Source organism: Vitis vinifera, chromosome 16, assembly GCF_030704535.1.
Source record: "Vitis vinifera cultivar Pinot Noir 40024 chromosome 16, ASM3070453v1".
Taxonomy (NCBI): domain Eukaryota; kingdom Viridiplantae; phylum Streptophyta; class Magnoliopsida; order Vitales; family Vitaceae; genus Vitis; species Vitis vinifera.
In genome coordinates, this window is record NC_081820.1 from 24,395,343 (window position 1) to 24,413,954 (window position 18,612).

The 18,612-nt window shown below is 35.5% G+C and overlaps 2 protein-coding genes across 13 annotated transcripts; both read left to right on the forward strand.

Moving 5' to 3' along the window:
- Nucleotides 1–2,916: 2,916 nt before the first annotated feature.
- Nucleotides 2,917–10,702, forward strand: ABCC1 (ATP-binding cassette, sub-family C (CFTR/MRP), member 1). Of its 8 annotated transcripts, XM_059743307.1 has the most exons (15): nucleotides 2,917–3,009; nucleotides 3,049–3,073; nucleotides 3,309–3,810; nucleotides 4,013–4,091; nucleotides 4,198–6,271; nucleotides 6,508–6,828; nucleotides 6,910–6,996; nucleotides 7,454–8,038; nucleotides 8,130–8,294; nucleotides 8,378–8,672; nucleotides 9,040–9,254; nucleotides 9,329–9,634; nucleotides 9,766–9,829; nucleotides 9,908–10,147; nucleotides 10,267–10,702. In XM_059743307.1, exons 5-15 carry the CDS (start codon nucleotides 4,220–4,222, stop codon nucleotides 10,377–10,379), a joined length of 4,443 nt encoding a protein of 1,480 aa, XP_059599290.1. In that variant the 5' UTR covers nucleotides 2,917–3,009; nucleotides 3,049–3,073; nucleotides 3,309–3,810; nucleotides 4,013–4,091; nucleotides 4,198–4,219; the 3' UTR covers nucleotides 10,380–10,702.
- Nucleotides 10,703–11,077: 375 nt separating this feature from the next.
- LOC100267405 (dihydrofolate synthetase) lies at nucleotides 11,078–18,612 on the forward strand. Of its 5 annotated transcripts, none has more exons than XM_010664281.3 (11): nucleotides 11,078–11,328; nucleotides 12,695–13,043; nucleotides 13,594–13,691; nucleotides 13,840–13,990; nucleotides 14,616–14,678; nucleotides 14,880–15,080; nucleotides 15,725–15,916; nucleotides 16,114–16,213; nucleotides 16,668–16,799; nucleotides 17,338–17,469; nucleotides 17,942–18,612. In XM_010664281.3, the coding sequence occupies exons 2-11, from the start codon at nucleotides 12,816–12,818 to the stop codon at nucleotides 18,292–18,294; spliced, it is 1,650 nt and encodes a 549-aa protein (XP_010662583.1). In that variant the 5' UTR covers nucleotides 11,078–11,328; nucleotides 12,695–12,815; the 3' UTR covers nucleotides 18,295–18,612. The 5 variants fall into 5 exon arrangements, with proteins under 5 accessions (XP_010662583.1, XP_019081779.1, XP_002267695.2 ...); XM_002267659.5 differs by having other exon boundaries at nucleotides 11,081–11,328; nucleotides 14,880–15,041; XM_019226232.2 differs by lacking the exon at nucleotides 11,078–11,328 and adding an exon at nucleotides 11,447–11,822.

Below are 18,612 nucleotides of genomic sequence, written 5' to 3' on the forward strand. Positions count from 1 at the left end.
TAGATGGGAATATCTGTCGAGTTTAGTCTTTAAGACTTCTAGCATGTGTGATCAATCACGCTTAACATATGAGTAGTCGATGAGGCTCCATTTAGCCTACAAGTCTATGTCAATTAATTGCTGCACATAATCTCATACGTTGACAAACTAAATAAACAGACAACTGTACGGTTTGAGATCTTGACACATGACACCTGCCAACTGCCCTTAACTAACTGAGATGATTACTCAACTGCCCCTAAGGATAATCATCATTACAGAAAGGGTTAGAGTGCATAGTCAACACTACAGTGGCGGTGTTATCAACTTTATATAAATCTTCAAGAAAACACGAATAAGGTACGCGGGCACATATGCTCACTATCTCCCATAAAATAGTTAGAGTTACTCTTGTATGACTTAAACTTTGGAGGGGCATGCCTGGACCACTTGTCCGGATATCATTTTGTATAGGAAATAAGCTTGTTTGGCTCTAGTACAGTTGAATGGACTCTTCAAGAGGTATGAAGTAGGAAATAAGTTTCTCTGACTTCAGCGAAGCTAGACAAACTTGACTCTAGTTGGCTTAGTATCAACAAGTTTCACATCAAAATAGTTCTATAACCATTTTTATGTGAATTAATTTCATTTCCACCTCATCACCTATGATTTAAAATTTTATCAATTAACAACTTTATAAATTTATGGTATATATACAATTTATTTTTTCAAACAAATTTAAGTTAAAAAAAGTAGATATATATAAAATTTTGATAAAAATAAATTTATTCTCTAAAAAATGATTATATATGTAATGTATTTATCAGGATGTTAATCGATGAAATTTAAAATCAACGACGGTTCGGTGTATTTAGGGTTGCAACTAAGGCGGGTTGGTCAGATTCATGAGTAACCCAAGCCTAGCCTGAATTAAAAAATAATTAACATAAACTTAATCCAATTTGAACTTTAACCCAAGATACTCAATTCAAAACCAATCTAACTTCATTTTTCTAAGTTAGGCTGAGTTCGAGTTGTTCAAATTAGACTCTTGTTGATTGGGTTGGTTGTGTTAGATTGTGTTAATCAGGTTGCATGATTCAAAATCTATCTATAATATTTTTTAAAAACCTTTTAAATGTATTTATATAAAAATTTAAGTAGTAAATGAAACAAAATTTGAAGAGAACAATAAAAGAATAAATATAAATTTATATTTTTCTAAAAAATAAAAAAAAGAAAATAAATATTATTATAATATATATATATATATATATATATATTATATAAAAACATTAAATTGGTTTGGGTTAAGTTCATATTATCTAAATTTCCAATTGGATAAATATTTTATACTTTAAACTTAAAAGGTCCTCACGAGCCACAAATAACATTTTACACTATGATAATGTGCGGAATAAATTGGAACAAATAATATCTTCGTAGTCGAGTTACAAAATGATAATTTGATTTAATTTTTACAATAAGCCTTTGATTAATTTTCAAAACAAATAAAAAAACACTTTTATCGATATTTTTTTGAATAATGAAAAAAATCAATAGAAAAATATTTCTTTTATAAAAAATATTAACACCAAAATTGTATACCTTAATTATTAATTTTAATAAATTTTTATTTCACATATTTTTCAATTAGGCTACATGGCTTCACGAAATTTGGAAGCACAACTCTCTTTTCATTTTCCAACCTTACACCATGATTGTCCTTTTTGCTTCCTGGCTAGGCCCGCTTTGTGTCCATGTTCAAAAGGGCATGACATTTAGCTTTCATGTAACAATTATAGGGGAAAGGGTCCTAACGTTGTCCTTTAAATAATATTTTTGGAGCCTTATTTAGGTTTTTTTTTTGAGTCACATATTCTACAATAATAATTATTTGATTATTCAATATTTACAAAGTATCACTTTCATCCACTTCTATTTTCCAAATCATAAATTTGCTTCAAAAAATTTCCACTGACCTTCTTTTAATAAAAAAAAAATTGTAAAATCTCGGAAAATTTTAATTTAAAGATACCTATTTTAAAATTAAACCTCGTGAAGAAATTTGATACATAAATTATAATTTAATTATTAACACGTGCTCAAGCACTAAACCCTAGCATTCGTAATATAGTTAATAGTTAATTACATCGTTGAATAAATTTTTTTAAAACATATCATAAATTTAATGCTTCGAAACTCGAATCTATGACCTTTCACTAAATCAAGTTCTTATATATATATCATCGGCTCGGGGCTTAAAGTTATAAGCTTATGTTAAATCAAGTTTTGATATATATATAAACATCTATCAAAAATTTTAAAAATCTTTATTTTAATTTGTTTTAAAAACTATAAAATGTTACACTGCTGAACATTTATTACATTCTCATTGTTTGTTTGATGCTTAATTAAGAGGGGTTTTTATAAAAGGTAAAATAAAAAAAATAAAAATCTTTCCCCCCACACATTTCCTTTTTATCATTTATAAATTTTTTGGAAAGTAAAGAGGATGATTTTATTTAAATAAAATTAAAAAAAAATATTAAATCATTTTATTTTTATATATATATTTTAAATATACAACTAATTTTAAAATAAAATAATTACATTTATTTCTATTTCTAGTATCAATTACATTTTTATTAATTATTTTTTGGCACTTTTTTATTTATTGGTGGGGGAATCAAACAAGAACTCGACCCCTAAAATTCATATGAAAAAACTTTTAAACTCCAAAATTTGAATTATTGAACTTTTTTTAAAAAGGCTTTTATGTAAAAAGATAGAATGGCTTCATTTTGCATTTTAGTGAAATGAAGGGGGGAAGGAGGTGTTGGTGAGTGGGAGTCCAACAAGCGACAAAACTTCACCATTCATCAGGCTACGTGAGCCATGACGAAACACCCGGCACCGTAGGCAAACCCCAGCCTTTTATATAACATGTAAATGTAGTTCTCCATCATTTAATATGTGGTTCAATCCTTGAGCCGTGAATCTCCCAAACTCTGCTTGGTGTTTTTTATGGTCTCAATCCCTGCATGAACAACCATTCCGCTCCTCAAGGTTTCAAGCTTCATTGGATTGTCTGGTGAGTTTCATCTCTCTCTCTTTCTTTTTTTCTTTCTTTCTTTCTTTCTTTTTTCTTGTTTTTCGTTTTTCCCTATTTTAAGGCTAAGCGTTTCATTTCTCTTGTGGATTCCTGGGTTTAGTTTCTTTTTTCTTTTCTGGTTGGAAGAAGTGGGTATTTTTGAAGTTTGGGTTTGGGTTGGGTAGGATGCTGGGTTTTTTTTAGTTAATGGCGGTTGTTTTTGCTTTTTTGCTAGAAATTGTGAGGATTTGCAGTTGTGGGTGGCGGAGAATTGACTAACATTTGAGGGAATGCTTTGAAGGTTTCTGGTTTTTGGAGAAGCAGAAAAGGGTGTTAAACCTTTGGGCCAGTTGAGGTATGCCATTCAAGATAATGAACTTTCATCATTTTATGATTCTTAAAAGAGAGGGATGCCATTTCCCATTCGTTCCATCGAGGCTGGACGATGGGGATGCGATCAAGTTGATTTCTGTCTGTTTGGTTGTCTCTCTTAGTTGACATCAGTGGAAAAAGTCCATAGCCAATGACCCATTTGCTGTTATGGAGTTTACCAGCAGACAATAGTGAATTTCTGGTGACAGACACGGAAAATAGGATTTGGGGCTTGTGATTTCCTCTGTACATTCAAAAATCGGTACTCCATTTTTGACCTTCCGGCTTGAAGGGGAAAGTTGGCGGAAGGTCACGAAAAGACCGCGGCTGCAGTAGGCATTTATTTGTTAGTTGTCGCCGTGAATGTATGACTCTGTGCTCCATTACTTTATAGTTTATCAGGTTAGACGCTTTTGTCGATTAGCAAGAGAAATATTAATTAGTAGCCAAATGGCAGAAGAAGGGGTGGATCTCCAATGAATCATAGTATTCTTTTGAGGCAAGATAAATCTAAATTCATTGACTGGGACAACTGTTTTAATGGTCGTTTTCTGTTGTTTGAACTAGCATACTGGTGGGGAATTTGCTTTGTTGAAGCTTGATTCAATGATATATGGCTTTTCCAATTTGATTTACTGATTCTGTTGTAAGTTAGCTTACACTGTTTTTTTCTTCAAAAATCATTAAGTTGATGCTTTGATGAATCTATTAAAGGGTTTCGCAATGTTTTTCTTGTCTTGTTGCCGATGCAGAGTTTGAAGAGGAAAGAGTAAAATGGGGGATCTGTGGACTATGTTTTGTGGGGAGCCCAGTTGTTTGGACAGTGGTGGTTGCAGCTCTGAATTTATTTTTTTCAATCATCCATCTTCTTGTGCGAACCATGCCTTGACAGTTTGTTTCGATATTCTGCTATTTGTCATGTTCTTATTCACTATGATTCAGAGGACATCATCAAAGCCAGTTCATGTCCCAGGTCAGTTTCAAAGGTTTTCGCCCCTGCAGATATCTTCAGCCATTTTTAACGGCTGTTTGGGATTGGTGTACTTGGGCTTGGGTGTTTGGATCTTAGAAGAAAATTTGAGGAAGACCCAGATTGTTTTACCTCTTCATTGGTGGCTTCTACCATTGCTTCAGGGATTCACATGGTTGTTAGTTGGTTTAATGGTGAGCCTTCGGGGGCAATATCTTCCAAGGTCTCCATTGCGGATTTTGTCTATTCTGGCATTCTTGTTTTCTGGCATTACCGGTGTTTTATCCATTTTTTCTGCCATTGTTTACAAAGAAGCATCAGTTGAGATAGTTTTAAACGTTCTGTCTCTTCCTGGAGCAATCTTATTACTTCTATGTGCTTACAAGGGCTACAAATATGAAGAAACTGATAAAATTGTTAATGGAAGTGGCCTTTACACTCCCCTGAATGGTGAGGCTGATGGCAGTGCTAAAACTGATTCTGTTGGTGATGTTACTCCATTTGCCAAAGCTGGATTCTTCAGTAGCATGTCGTTTTGGTGGTTGAATCCATTAATGAAAAGGGGTACAAAGAAAACTCTTGAGAATGAAGATATACCCAAGTTGCGTGAAGAAGATCGAGCAGAAAGCTGTTACTTGCAGTTCTTGGAGGAATTGATCAAGCAGAAACAAATAGAGCCATCATCCCAACCCTCAATATTGAGGGTAATCATCTTATGCTACTGGAAAGATATTTTCATCTCTGGGTTCTTTGCCCTAGTAAAGATTCTCACTCTCTCCACTGGTCCTCTGCTTCTTAATGCCTTCATTAAGGTTGCTGAAGGTAAAGAACTTTTTAAAAATGAGGGTTATGTGCTTGCCATGGCATTGTTTGTTTCAAAGAACGTGGAATCCTTATCACAAAGGCAATGGTACTTTCGAAGCAGGCTTATTGGTTTGAGAGTAAGGTCTTTGCTCACAGCAGCTATTTATAAGAAGCAATTGAGATTATCCAATGCTGCCAAAATGATACACTCTTCTGGTGAGATAACGAACTATGTTACTGTAGATGCTTATAGAATCGGTGAATTCCCTTTCTGGTTTCATCAGACGTGGACAACGAGCCTCCAGCTCTGCATTGTGCTTGTGATTCTTTTCAACATTCTTGGGCTAGCAACATTTGCAGCATTGGTGGTAATAATTCTCACTGTGCTTTGCAATGCCCCACTTGCAAAATTGCAGCATAAGTTCCAGAGTAAGCTAATGGTGGCACAAGATGAGAGACTGAGGGCATGTTCTGAGGCTCTTGTGAACATGAAGGTGTTGAAATTATATGCATGGGAAAACCATTTCAAGAATGTTATAGAAAAATTGAGGAATGTAGAGTACAAATGGTTATCAGGAGTGCAGTTGAGGAAAGGATACAATGGATTTCTCTTTTGGTCATCCCCTGTATTGGTCTCTGCTGCAACTTTTGGGGCATGCTTTTTCCTTGGAATTCCTCTAAATGCTAGCAATGTTTTCACCTTTGTTGCAGCTTTGCGCCTTGTTCAGGACCCTATTAGATCGATCCCTGATGTTATTGGTGTGGTGATTCAAGCAAAAGTTGCATTTGCACGAATTGTGAAGTTTCTTGAAGCGCCTGAGCTGCAGACTTCAAATGTGCGGCAGAAGTCCAACATAGAGAATATAAGCAACGCCATTTCGATCAAGTCGGCCAATTTTTCATGGGAAGAGAAATTATCAAAGTCAACACTAAGAGACATAAGTTTAGAGGTTAGAACTGGTGAAAAGGTGGCTATTTGTGGTGAAGTCGGCTCAGGGAAATCAACTCTTCTGGCTGCAATTCTTGGAGAGATTCCAGATGTTCAGGGAACTGTAAGTTCTAGCTGCTACTTTCAATTCTCTTATGGTTATGCGTGATACCCAACACTGCCAATTCACAGAAAATTCCTCGTATAAACATAGAATTATTTCCGAATGAGGGTAATCCGATTCTATGTTACATGAATAGGAACATTCCTGGAAACAGTTTTTTTTTATTGGCAATTTGCTTAAGAAATGAAGGATTGTTATTTGATTAGTAATCCAGTCTTGTTTGCTGCTTCCTACAGATTCGAGTTTATGGAAGAATTGCCTATGTTTCTCAGACAGCTTGGATCCAGACAGGCAGTATACAAGAGAATATTTTATTTGGGTCCTCTATGGATCCTGAAAGATACCAAGCAACACTTGAGAAGTGTTCATTAGTAAAGGACCTTGACTTGCTGCCCTATGGTGATCTCACTGAAATAGGGGAACGAGGAGTTAACCTGAGCGGTGGTCAGAAGCAGCGGATTCAACTTGCCCGTGCCCTTTATCAGGATGCTGATATATATCTCTTGGATGACCCATTTAGTGCTGTTGATGCACATACTGCTACAAGTCTTTTTAATGTAACTTCATTTCCTAATACTGTAATATTTATTCATTTTAGATTACTCACTCTTACTGAAAACTAACTTGAATCTTGACAGGAATATGTTATGGATGCACTTTCTGGGAAGACGGTCCTACTTGTAACCCACCAAGTTGACTTCCTTCCTGCATTTGATTCTGTTCTGGTTAGTTACATTCATACTCCAGCTAAATTCTTCAACACTTTTACTTCATTTTTGTGTGTGACGGCTTGCAATTTATTAGTACTTATTGGCTAGTATGCCATCTTTCTTAGATTCCAAGACTTGGTAAAGTATACTGCTTGGAGATTGATGATTTTTTGAGTTTGACTTAGTGTTCAATTGGAACATGAAAACGTGACTGAATTGGTCCTAGTTACTCTTCGGGACGGAGTGGAAGAGGGGAGGAGATTCTAAACTTGTTTCTATGAATCTTGTCATGAGTAAAAATTCAAGCAGCTGTGAGTTGAGCTTTGATAAGTTTGTTAATCAGATATTATGAACTGCACAAGAAAATGAAGTCCACTGGTTTCTTAGCTGATCGAAATTCATTTTTCATTTTCTGTAGTTTTCTAGTTACAGAATTATTGAAGTAAGTTTAATCTTCTTTTTTGGTGGGCAGTTGATGTCAGACGGGGAAATCATACAAGCGGCCCCTTATCAGCAGCTATTGGTTTCAAGCCAAGAATTTGTGGATCTTGTCAATGCACACAAAGAGACTGCAGGTTCTGAAAGGCTTGCAGAGGTTACACCTGAGAAATTTGAAAATTCTGTTAGAGAGATCAACAAGACTTATACAGAGAAGCAATTCAAAGCACCTAGCGGTGATCAGTTGATCAAGCAAGAAGAGAGAGAAATAGGAGATATGGGTTTTAAGCCTTATATGCAGTATTTGAGTCAGAACAAAGGCTACTTATTCTTCTCCTTGGCTGCTCTCTCTCACATTTTGTTTGTGGCCGGTCAGATATCTCAGAACTCTTGGATGGCTGCTAATGTTGACAATCCTAACATCAGCACACTGCAGTTGATTGTGGTTTACTTGTTGATTGGAGCAACCTCAACACTTTTTTTGCTCTCTAGAGCTCTTTTTGTGGTTGCTTTGGGTCTTCAATCATCAAAATCTTTATTTACGCAATTGCTGAACTCCCTTTTCCGTGCACCTATGTCTTTTTATGACTCTACGCCTCTAGGAAGGATACTGAGTAGGGTAAGCATGCCCAACAAAGATTTGATTGTAATTTTGATTTACAGAAATTCTTGATGCTAATCATTCTTTTGTTTCTTTTGCTCTTGTGTAGATCTCGAATGATTTAAGTATTGTCGATCTTGATGTTCCATTCAGCTTTGTCTTTGCTTTTGGGGCTACCACAAATGCCTATTCAAATCTTGGAGTATTAGCTGTTGTGACTTGGCAAGTCCTGTTTGTCTCCATACCGATGATCTATGTGGCTATTCGCTTACAGGTAGTGTATTACAATAGATTTTCCTTTTTTAAAAATTTTATCTTGACTGTGAAATTGATTAAAATTGATACTCTGATGGACAGAGATACTACTTTGCCTCTGCAAAAGAGTTGATGCGGATCAATGGTACGACCAAGTCTTTGGTGGCAAACCATCTGGCTGAGTCTATAGCAGGAGCCATGACAATCAGAGCTTTCGAGGAGGAAGAAAGATTCTTTGTAAAGAATATGGACTTCATTGATACAAATGCTAGCCCATTCTTCCACAGTTTTGCTGCAAATGAGTGGTTAATTCAAAGATTGGAAGCACTTAGTGCCATGGTCCTCTCCTCATCGGCTCTCTGCATGATTTTGCTTCCTCCTGGTACTTTTACCGCTGGTGAGTATGCATTTAGGTTATATTTGGTTCTTGAAAATGTGAGGGAAAAAAAGTAAAAAAATATTTAAAGTCAATAATTATTTTAATATGTTACTTCAAACTTATTTCACTTATTTTTCTTCTACTATGTGAAAATTAAATAATTTAAAAATGTATGAGTTTCTGAATAATTTAAATTATGGTTGATTTTCTTTCACATTTTTTATAGTGAAAGCACATGAGAAATCGTTTTCCTAAGCATGTTTTTTCTTTCCTTGGTACTTTCTAGGAACCAAACATGCCTTTAATTTTCCTGAATTGATTTGCTTGTTCAGTTACTGAAATTCTGACATGAGATTTCTAATGACCATGATTACTGTTATTGCAGGATTTATTGGAATGGCAATGTCTTATGGTCTCTCATTAAACGTGTCCCTGGTTTTTTCTATTCAAAATCAGTGCATTCTAGCAAATTACATCATTTCTGTAGAAAGGCTAAACCAATACATGCATATACCGAGCGAAGCCCCAGAAGTGATCGAAGGGAGTCGTCCCCCACCCAATTGGCCAGCTGTGGGGAGAGTGGACATACATGATTTACAGGTAGTTTTTGCCTATATTGATGCTAAAACCAGTCAAAATCAGTACATATACTCATAAAAATTGTGTCAAAGCAGATTAGGTATAGACCCGACACACCCCTTGTTCTTCGTGGGATCAACTGCACATTTGAAGGAGGACATAAAATTGGCATCGTTGGACGAACTGGCAGTGGGAAGACTACTCTCATTGGTGCCTTGTTTCGGTTGGTAGAACCAGCAGGAGGAAAGATTATAGTAGATGGCATTGACATCTCTACAATTGGACTTCATGATCTGAGGTCACATTTTGGGATTATTCCTCAAGATCCTACTCTTTTCAATGGCGCCGTGAGATACAATTTGGATCCCTTGTCCCAACACACTGACCATGAAATATGGGAGGTAATATATCTACTCTTTTTCTAAATTTTTTTTCTGGGTAGTTGCTGATAATACCATGAAGAGCTGTGGAATAACAAGAAATACCCGTGTTGAAGTTTCTAACTGATAATCTACCTTATACATTTTGACAGGTTCTTGGAAAATGTCAGCTTCAGGAGGCTGTCCAGGAAAAGGAAGAGGGTCTAGGCTCCATTGGTAAGATTTCAAGCTCTTAGTACACAGGGTGTCCCTTTTTTTCCATTGTAGCCATTAATAAGGGTCTGTTTGTTTCAGTTGCGGAAGGTGGATCAAACTGGAGCATGGGGCAGAGGCAGCTCTTCTGTTTGGGGCGTGCCCTCTTGCGAAGAAGCCGGATACTGGTTCTTGATGAAGCAACTGCATCGATCGACAATGCAACCGACCTGATTCTGCAGAAAACTATAAGGACCGAGTTTGCAGACTGCACTGTGATCACCGTGGCTCACAGAATACCAACTGTGATGGACTGCACAATGGTTCTTGCCATCAGCGACGGTGAGTTCCAGTCGTATATCTTCACCCTCCCCCATTGTTGTACTTCCATGCCTTCGTACCCCATTCCTTCATGTCGAAGAAAAAAATCTAAAGAAAACAATATTTTCAATCCATTGCAGGAAAACTAGTTGAGTATGATGAACCAGCAAAGCTAATGAAGAGGGAAGGCTCATTATTTGGACAGCTAGTCAGGGAATACTGGTCCCATTTTCACTCAGCGGAATCACATTGAAGCTAACTATAATTGTTAGTAGCGTCTATAAAAAAAAAAATAAAGGAAAAAAAAAAAGTGTTGTTGGATGTGTTTTCTTAGGTAGCTTGATGCAGTAGCTTAGATAGGCATTAGATTCATCCTGGGATTGAAGCATAGAGAGGGGAAGGAGTTGGGGGTGTGAAGTGGAGCTATAAGGGTATGGTACAATAATCACTTGACCCATAAGGGGAAAAAATGAAGTGAGGGCTTACCCTTGTGATGTGTAATATGTACAGTTGTTTAGATGCAATCCTTTGGTTGTTCACAATCAATATGATGTATAACCAACCAATTTTTAGAAAGGGTAACGTTGTTTTTGTTTCTTTTCTATTCGAGTAATTTATAATTCTCGTGTTTTTATTTGAAAAGTAACTTATTTTTAATATAAATATCATTTATCATTTCAAGTATTTATATATAGATTTAAAAAAAAGAAAAATTTTTATAAAAAAATGATAAAGACATATTCCCCTGAATGAGGTAAAAAAAAAGACGAAGGATTAAATATTTAAAATTGGTTTTCGATTACCCTTTTAATTAAATAACTCTTTCTCCAATCCATTTGAAAGTGATTTTAAATAAGATGTATTTCAAGTGAGTTCAAAAATTTTGAAAGTAATTTTTTAAAATTTATTAGATACATATGACTTAAAAATAGTTATCCCTAACAGTATCCTCATGAAGCTTGCCTTTACCCCACAATGGGAGACCACACCCACGCGCTTACGTGGAAAATGTTCATCCCCACCTTTTCTTTTCTCGGCTCTTGTAATTTTCCAGGAAAATGTTCACTTTCTGGCTGTTTGTTTAGGCCATTGTCTAAAATTTTTGAGTTGGAGGTGTTTTCAGTACATCGAGAGATGAAGAACTCCAAGCGGCCTCATTTTTTTTTAAGGTTTTCCAGCCTGATACGAGCTCTGAGCGACTGGTAATTTCTTCTTCTCTTATTTTATCTTTGACCGCCAGTTTTGCCTTCCTGGCCTTTCCACATTGCCCTTCGTCAAGGACAATAAATTAGGGTTATTGCACCGATTTCTTATCCATAGGGATTCCTAAGGAGAAATGTTTTGAAATTTGAGTGCTCATAAAGTGGGCCGCGCATCCGTAAATTTTTTTGGGCTTGTCAGTGTTAAAAAGAAATAAGGGAAAATTTGAGTAGAAGATGAAGGGGAAGGGAAGGAAAAGAAGGAAGAAAAGGATGGAAAGGAAGAGAAAATGGAGAAGAAATAGGGTTAGGGTTTTGGATGGCGACTGGCGAGTGTAGAGAGAATGAAGACGAGGGTGTTTTGGTTATTTAAAATTATTTAAAAAAGAAAAAGGGGTGGATGCGAGAGAAAGCTTTGAGGTCCATTTCTCTCAAACAAGTGACACGACACATTAGCGGAAATTAGGGAAGACCACTATAGCCTACAAAGCCGCATGGTAAATTTCTCTTTGGTCTTGCTTTCCTCATATCCGAAAGAAAATGTAAATGTGATGAATGTCGTTTGTTTTCCTTTCTTAGTCGCCATTTTGATATTTGAATTTCTGGATTTCAACTGATAGTGTCTGTTTTAGTCATGTTTTCCCCAGTTGGGTTTTCTGACTGATTATTGGTTGTCTTTGTGTTTCGGGGTTTTTCATTTGATTAAGGTTTTTTAGCATCTGTGATATAATCCATAACAATTTCCCGGGCTTTGTTTAGTTTCCTAGGAAATTGAGTAAAATGAAGGAGAGTAAACTTTCAGGATTTTGGCTTTCCCATTTTCAGCTGTCCTTAGTAGGGGAATGGGTAGTGAGATGACTTGAGTTGATTCTATTTCTGCAAGATGTGATGTTTCTTCCCTCTTAGTGGCCAAATGGAGAATTATGGGTTTACTCTTATGAAATTAGATGATATGAAAATCTAATATTTAATTTTTTTGTGTCCTTGTTATATTGTTTTGTATTATAAAATTTGGGATTTGCCAAGTTTTCCATTAATGATCTTATAATGGCTGTCATTTGGGATTCATTTCCTACTTAGAATTGATATAATATTCAATTTTCTTTGTAATTATTTGGAAAATGATATACATGTTGCTGTTATACATGAATTTGATATTTTCCATTTTGCTGTTGTTTAAATTTGCATTTTTTTTTTTTTTGTAATTTCAAATATACATTTGGATGGAGTTGTAAAGATTTTAAGCCATTAGTGTAATACCCATTTTGATGAAGTTTATAAACATGGGTTTTTTTTTTTTTTTTTTCAATTTAATTTAATTTATTATTATTATTTTTTTACATTTTGTTGGAAATTGTTTATTGTTTAGGTCAAGGACATAGATAAATGTCACTGAAATTCAGAGCCTGTGATGGAATTCCAGAGTAGACATGGGTAGCTACTAATTACAATCAGATTGTGTTACAAATTAGATTATTCATTCCTCTCAAATGAAAATCTTCAGAGTTGTCAGTCACAAAAGAACCTTGCTAGGGTTTAAGAGAAGCTTCAGTACAGAACCAGAACTGAAGGACTTTTTAAACTACTTGGACAATCTCAAAAACTATGAGAAATGTGGTGTCCCCAAAGATGCAGGCACAGACTCAAGCCATGGCTTTGATCTGGGCCGCATGAACCGGTTGATGGATCGGCTTGGTAACCCTGAGACAGGGTTTAAGGTTCGAGCTTTTTTCCAATGTTATTTGTATTCTAATATTCTATTAGTTTTCTCTCATGGAGCTTTTTAGTGTTAGTATAAATAATTCTAAAGTTATAACTAGAAGGAAAAACAAAACTCAAAAAGTGTGCTTGCAAGATTTGTTTCTTTGTTTTTATTTTTTTTATTTTTTTCTGTCCGAAAAGTTTTCTTGTAAACCAGTAGATCCTTTAGGCTTGGTTTATCTTAATGGATATTTCAAGGTGAAATTCATGAAATTTTATTTATCTGTATAATTACACCTGGAAAATTTAATGAGCTTTAAGTTTAAATATTTTATAACTTTCACTGTTTGGTTTGATATAGCCAGGCAGTTGGATCAAATTTTGATATTGGTACATGCAAGAATTTCAAATGTGATCAAGAAAATGCTAGTTATGATTGGTTTTTCTTGATTAATTTTCGTCTGCAGATCAGTGAATGGTTGCATTGCATTGCGAATATGCACTACATTTGAATTTTCATATTTATTTGAGTATGAATTTAGTTAATTAGTGTAACAGCAATTATAGGCTGTTCACATTGCTGGGACCAAAGGAAAAGGGTCAACTGCTGCATTTCTTGCCAATATTTTACGGACAGAAGGTTATGCTGTTGGTTGTTATACTAGGTATTATTTTGGACTATTTGTTTATTTTATTTTAATTTTATTTTGTAAAATGTTATTGAAAGATATAGATGTGTGCAAATGATTATTGTTGCAACAATGTCCTTTCATCTTATATTTTCTGACCACAGGCATCATTTTCTTTAAGCAGCCCACATGTTCGGACTATCAGAGAGCGTATATCACTGGGAAAATTAGGTGAACCGGTCTCAGCAAAGGCATTGAATTGTTTGTTCCATAGGATTAAGCCAATCCTTGACGAGGCAGTGGCACTTGAAAATGGGCGTTTGAGTCATTTTGAGGTATCAACGAGTGTAGAACATTGTGCATTGTCATTTTATTGGATTATAATTGAATATTTGTTTTAGATAGATAATTTTTCACAAATTAGAAGAGAAATCAAGGAAGTAACATGGGATTTCATATCTATGTATGAATTTATTGGTGCTTACTTGCTCCTCTACAATTTTCTTTTACTTTTTTAAGCTTATAATAGTAATAGTAGTAGCAGCAGTAATTTACTGGGGTGTATTTGTTGATGAATTAGTTGACTTGTCCTGATTGTAGTTTTTGATTTCTGTTCTTTGTTTTTGCATTTTTAACACATTTTGGGTTTCCTCTCAAAATCTCATACTATGCTTTGTGGTTGGAATATAACCATCAATTGGATTGTTCTTTGAGTTTCTGGATAAATTTTCTCACAGTAAGAGCTTTCTTGTCTTGAATTTTAATTATATCATGTTCATGCTATTTCAAAAGGAGACTGGATAGCATATTTGAAACTTGCACATGCATCTTGCATTCAGTAATTTGGAATTCTCTGCTTTTTCAATGTTGTGTTCTAGTTTTAGGTCCACCATTGCTGCAATTAGCATATATTTTATGATTTTGTTTAATTTGTTTTGCACTTTTGAATGGAGCTCTCAGATTCTTACTGCAATGGCGTTCAAGCTTTTTGCTCAAGAGAATGTTGATGTTGCAGTTATTGAGGTTAATCAGTTCTCCCTTAACTTCTTCTGAGCAATTCGATGCTATATCCTTTGTTGGATGATTTCCCATCCCATGATGATGTTTCTTTTCATTGTATATAGTTCTTGTTATGAATTCAAATATGTATTTTGAGTTTCTTTTCCTTAACAAGAATTGCAATAGGGCTGTATTTAGTGAGTACTCTTTATTTTCAAGTAACAGGCTGGACTGGGGGGAGCACGGGATGCGACAAACATAATTTCTAGTTCTGGACTAGCTGCAGCAGTTATAACAACAATAGGGGAGGAACATTTGGCTGCACTAGGGGGTTCCCTGGAAAGCATTGCAATGGCAAAGTCAGGAATAATCAAACAAGGTTGCCCAGTTAGGTGGTTCTCCCTGCATATTTACTCTGCACTTTGGGTGAATATCTCACATTAATTATAATTGCATTCAATCTTCTACATCTAGCTTTTCCAACTCCAATATCCCTTTCTACTTGTTATAGATTCTGAAAAAGTTGGATCTGGATTATGCAATGAATCCCACCTTGGGCTTCGCCTTGGTAAATTTGAATGAATTGTCAGTTAAAATAGCTATAACTGATAACTAGTTACCAATTCCCAACCAAAAGAATCTAAAACCTTTTATAAGGGGCTCTTAACACATGGTTTATATCCTGTCTTTTAGATGGTTAGAGGAAAAAATGGGTTTGAATAGATATCTTTAGCAAAGATCATTATTATCATCCGGCTGCTAATCTTTGTCTGCAACTGCTACATCCATAGTTCTGATCAAATGGTCCCATGTGATTATCACTGGTAACTTTACAGATAGGATAGCAGGGATTTCCCCCCCTTACACTTTTGTCACGCTTTTTATGTTACAATAAGGTCCATAGCTCATGGTTGGCCTTTTCATTCTCTTTAACAAAGCAATGAATGATATACTGGACTATGTTTACTATTCTCTCTCCACCCCCCAATCCCACTGTTTTTTTTTTTTTTTTTTTTCTTAAATAAATTTGGAATTTTATCTTGACCCTGTTAAGTGGTTGAAATTTTCAGTTGGTGCTGGGGGGCCCATTCCTTCCACATATTGAACACATTTTTCTTGACAAAGCATCCTCAATGTGTTCTCCTGTAGTATCAGCATCTGGACCTGGAAATAGAAGTGCTGTAAAAGGAGTTAGCAAATCCAATGGAAAACCTTTCCAATCTTGTGATATAGTGATAGAAGTTGAGAGGGACTTTAAATTGGTAAGCATTCTTTTTTTTTTTATTGGTAAAATTGGTAAGCATTCTAAGAATTAGTTCTTGAATGTCTTGAAGTTTTTCTTTTTCAAGTAAGATCAGCTGTTCTGACATACCTTGCTTTGTTATTAAAGCTGTTGATTGTCCATTGTTTATAATATAAGTCATTATGCTCATAACTTAAATTATATTAATTCATGCAGTTCATCGAGTTATTTGACGTGAAACTACAGATGCTTGGAATTCACCAACTTCAAAATGCTGCAACTGCCACTTGTGTGGCACTGTGCTTGCGTGATAAAGGTTACAATTTATATATCTATTTTCTATTTGAATTTATATTTGAACTGTGTAGGTAGGCTTTCCACCTCTAGGCATTCATGACTTTCAGTGCTTTCCCTTTTCCTGCCTTTTCTTTGTGGCTTTGTTCTCCTTTCAAACTATGCATCATCCTCACTTTCTGCACTCATTCTCAAATCACAAGAATTATGATTTTTCCTACCTGGCATTGCAGCCCAACACCAAATAGGATTAACTTTTTTTGATGAGAAACAACAATATAATATATTAAGGCATGAATAAGTACAATAGAAGGATGAGGAATCCTCCAAAGCAAATAGGATTAACTTTTTCCAAATGGATATCAGTATCCGATCCCAACTAATCAGGACAAGGCTTTCTTGTGTCAAGTTCAGGTCATTAGTACATCCTATATATTTTGTCATTGTTTATTTTGGCGGTTTCCTGGATGTCTCAGGATGGAGAATTTCAGATGAATCCATTCATGCTGGTCTAGAGCATGCCTATTTGCTTGGGAGAAGTCAGTTTCTAACATCTACAGAAGCTGAGACATTAGGGCTACCTGGAGCAACCATAATGCTTGATGGAGGTTTGATTCAGATACTTGCTTTGTTACATGTTCCTATGTGTGAATGCAATAACTGTGTTTAAAGATGGTACTTATGGCTGATGGTCTATTTTTCTGCATGCATTGGTAATCTGTGGCCCATCGGAGATCTTCCTTCCCAAGATCATGTCATCTCTTGATTGCCACATTACAGTCTCTTTATAATTTTGAATACTTGCAAAATGTTGAAATTTTGCAGGCAGATAATTGTAGATTTGAGAGTTATAACCCTCATCCTCCTCTAAGAGACATGACCCAGCAGCCCAAACCATGAATAGCTGCTGTCCAGAAATTCTAACAACATATTCCTTTAGTCTAGTTACTTGTAGCCTTTAAAACTCAGCCTATTTTGACCCTATTTCTTCAGTGGAACCCAGTTATTATTATCCATAGTTAACAACCAAATATTACCAGCCATCCTAAGCTTAGACCTGGCTATAGACAGCAGCGGTGCTGGTTATTATCATAAACAGTTAAATGTTAATCAGAACTACTAATGGTTTCTCTTAATATTCTTCAGCTCACACCAAAGAATCTGCTAAAGCTTTGGTGGACACTATTCAAATGACATTTCCAGAGGCACGATTGGCTCTTATTGTTGCAATGGCAAGTGACAAAGACCATATGGCTTTTGCAAGAGAATTTCTTTCAGGTGTAGTCCTTCATTATTTTTGCCATATGCTTTATTTAGACTCTGTTTGGTAGTGTTTTTAAAAAGTACTTCTAACTAAAAGGTGTTTTTGAAGAAAAATCAAGCGTTTAACAAAATTTAGAAAACAATTTTAAAATGTTGAAAAATCATGTGTAATGTTTTTGGGAGGAACACTTGATAGGTGATTCTGCTAAAAACACTTTTAGAGAAAACACTTTTGCTAAAGATACTTCAAGTAAAAACTCAATGTCAAACGCACTCTTGTTTTCTACCATCAAAGTTTGGGAAAGACAAAAAGGTTTATGCGTTATAACTTGTAGAACTTGGAGGCTAGAGTGGAGTATATTGTTTTGCAACACACACTTAATTTAAGTCTCTTATCTAGCTCCCATTAGTCTCTCATGAAATGTGTGCCACGCACATTGTAGTTCTTGAGAAAGGTCTAATTTAGATCCTACAACATTCTCCTCAGGTGGACAATTAGAGGCTGTCTTTCTAACAGAGGTCAACATTGCTGGAGCAAAATCTCGAACAACTTCTGCTTCCATGTTAAGAGATTGTTGGATCCAAGCTTCCAAGGAACTGGGCATCAATACTCTTCATGATGGAATGGAAGAATACCAGAAGTTGTTTGAGAATCAATCATTCTGCTCTGCAGGGGAATCAAAACATAAAACCATACTGGCTGCTGAGAATTCATTACTAGTTTCCTTGAGGGTTGGAAATCAGATTCTGAGAGCAAGGACCAGAGACCAAACTAGTATAATTGTAATCACAGGATCTCTGCATATTGTTTCGACGGTATTATCCTCTCTCCTTGGTTAAGTTGCTTCCTTCTTGCTGCGATGATTTCTATCCATCTTCTCCTATTCAATCTGATCCATTGGCAACATGGAATATTAGATTTTGTGCTTTACACATAAGGGTCCTAGTCTGATCATCTTTGATCATTCGTGGGGTGCATGAATTTATTTGTATCCATATCTTCATGTTGTGCTTCTCTTTTGAGACTGGAACAACATATATAGATTTTGCCTTTTGGTTTCTTCTGAGAAAAACTAGTACATGTTCTTACAGAATCCCCACAGCGATGGAAATAATACTTTTGAAATGATATGAACATCACAATTTCATTGGATTGAA

Excerpts from the sequence above, each read along its gene's own strand:
- ABCC1 (XM_059743307.1), top strand. The coding sequence starts at position 4,220 with ATGGGGGATCTGTGGACTATGTTTTGTGGGGAGCCCAGTTGTTTGGAC. Across the intron at positions 9,255-9,328 it reads TGGACATACATGATTTACAG|ATTAGGTATAGACCCGACAC; the intron begins GTAGTTTTTGCC and ends GTGTCAAAGCAG. Across the intron at positions 9,830-9,907 it reads AGAGGGTCTAGGCTCCATTG|TTGCGGAAGGTGGATCAAAC; the intron begins GTAAGATTTCAA and ends TGTTTGTTTCAG.
- LOC100267405 (XM_010664281.3), top strand. The coding sequence starts at position 12,816 with ATGAAAATCTTCAGAGTTGTCAGTCACAAAAGAACCTTGCTAGGGTTT. Across the intron at positions 13,991-14,615 it reads GGCGTTTGAGTCATTTTGAG|ATTCTTACTGCAATGGCGTT; the intron begins GTATCAACGAGT and ends TGGAGCTCTCAG. Across the intron at positions 16,800-17,337 it reads AACCATAATGCTTGATGGAG|CTCACACCAAAGAATCTGCT; the intron begins GTTTGATTCAGA and ends AATATTCTTCAG.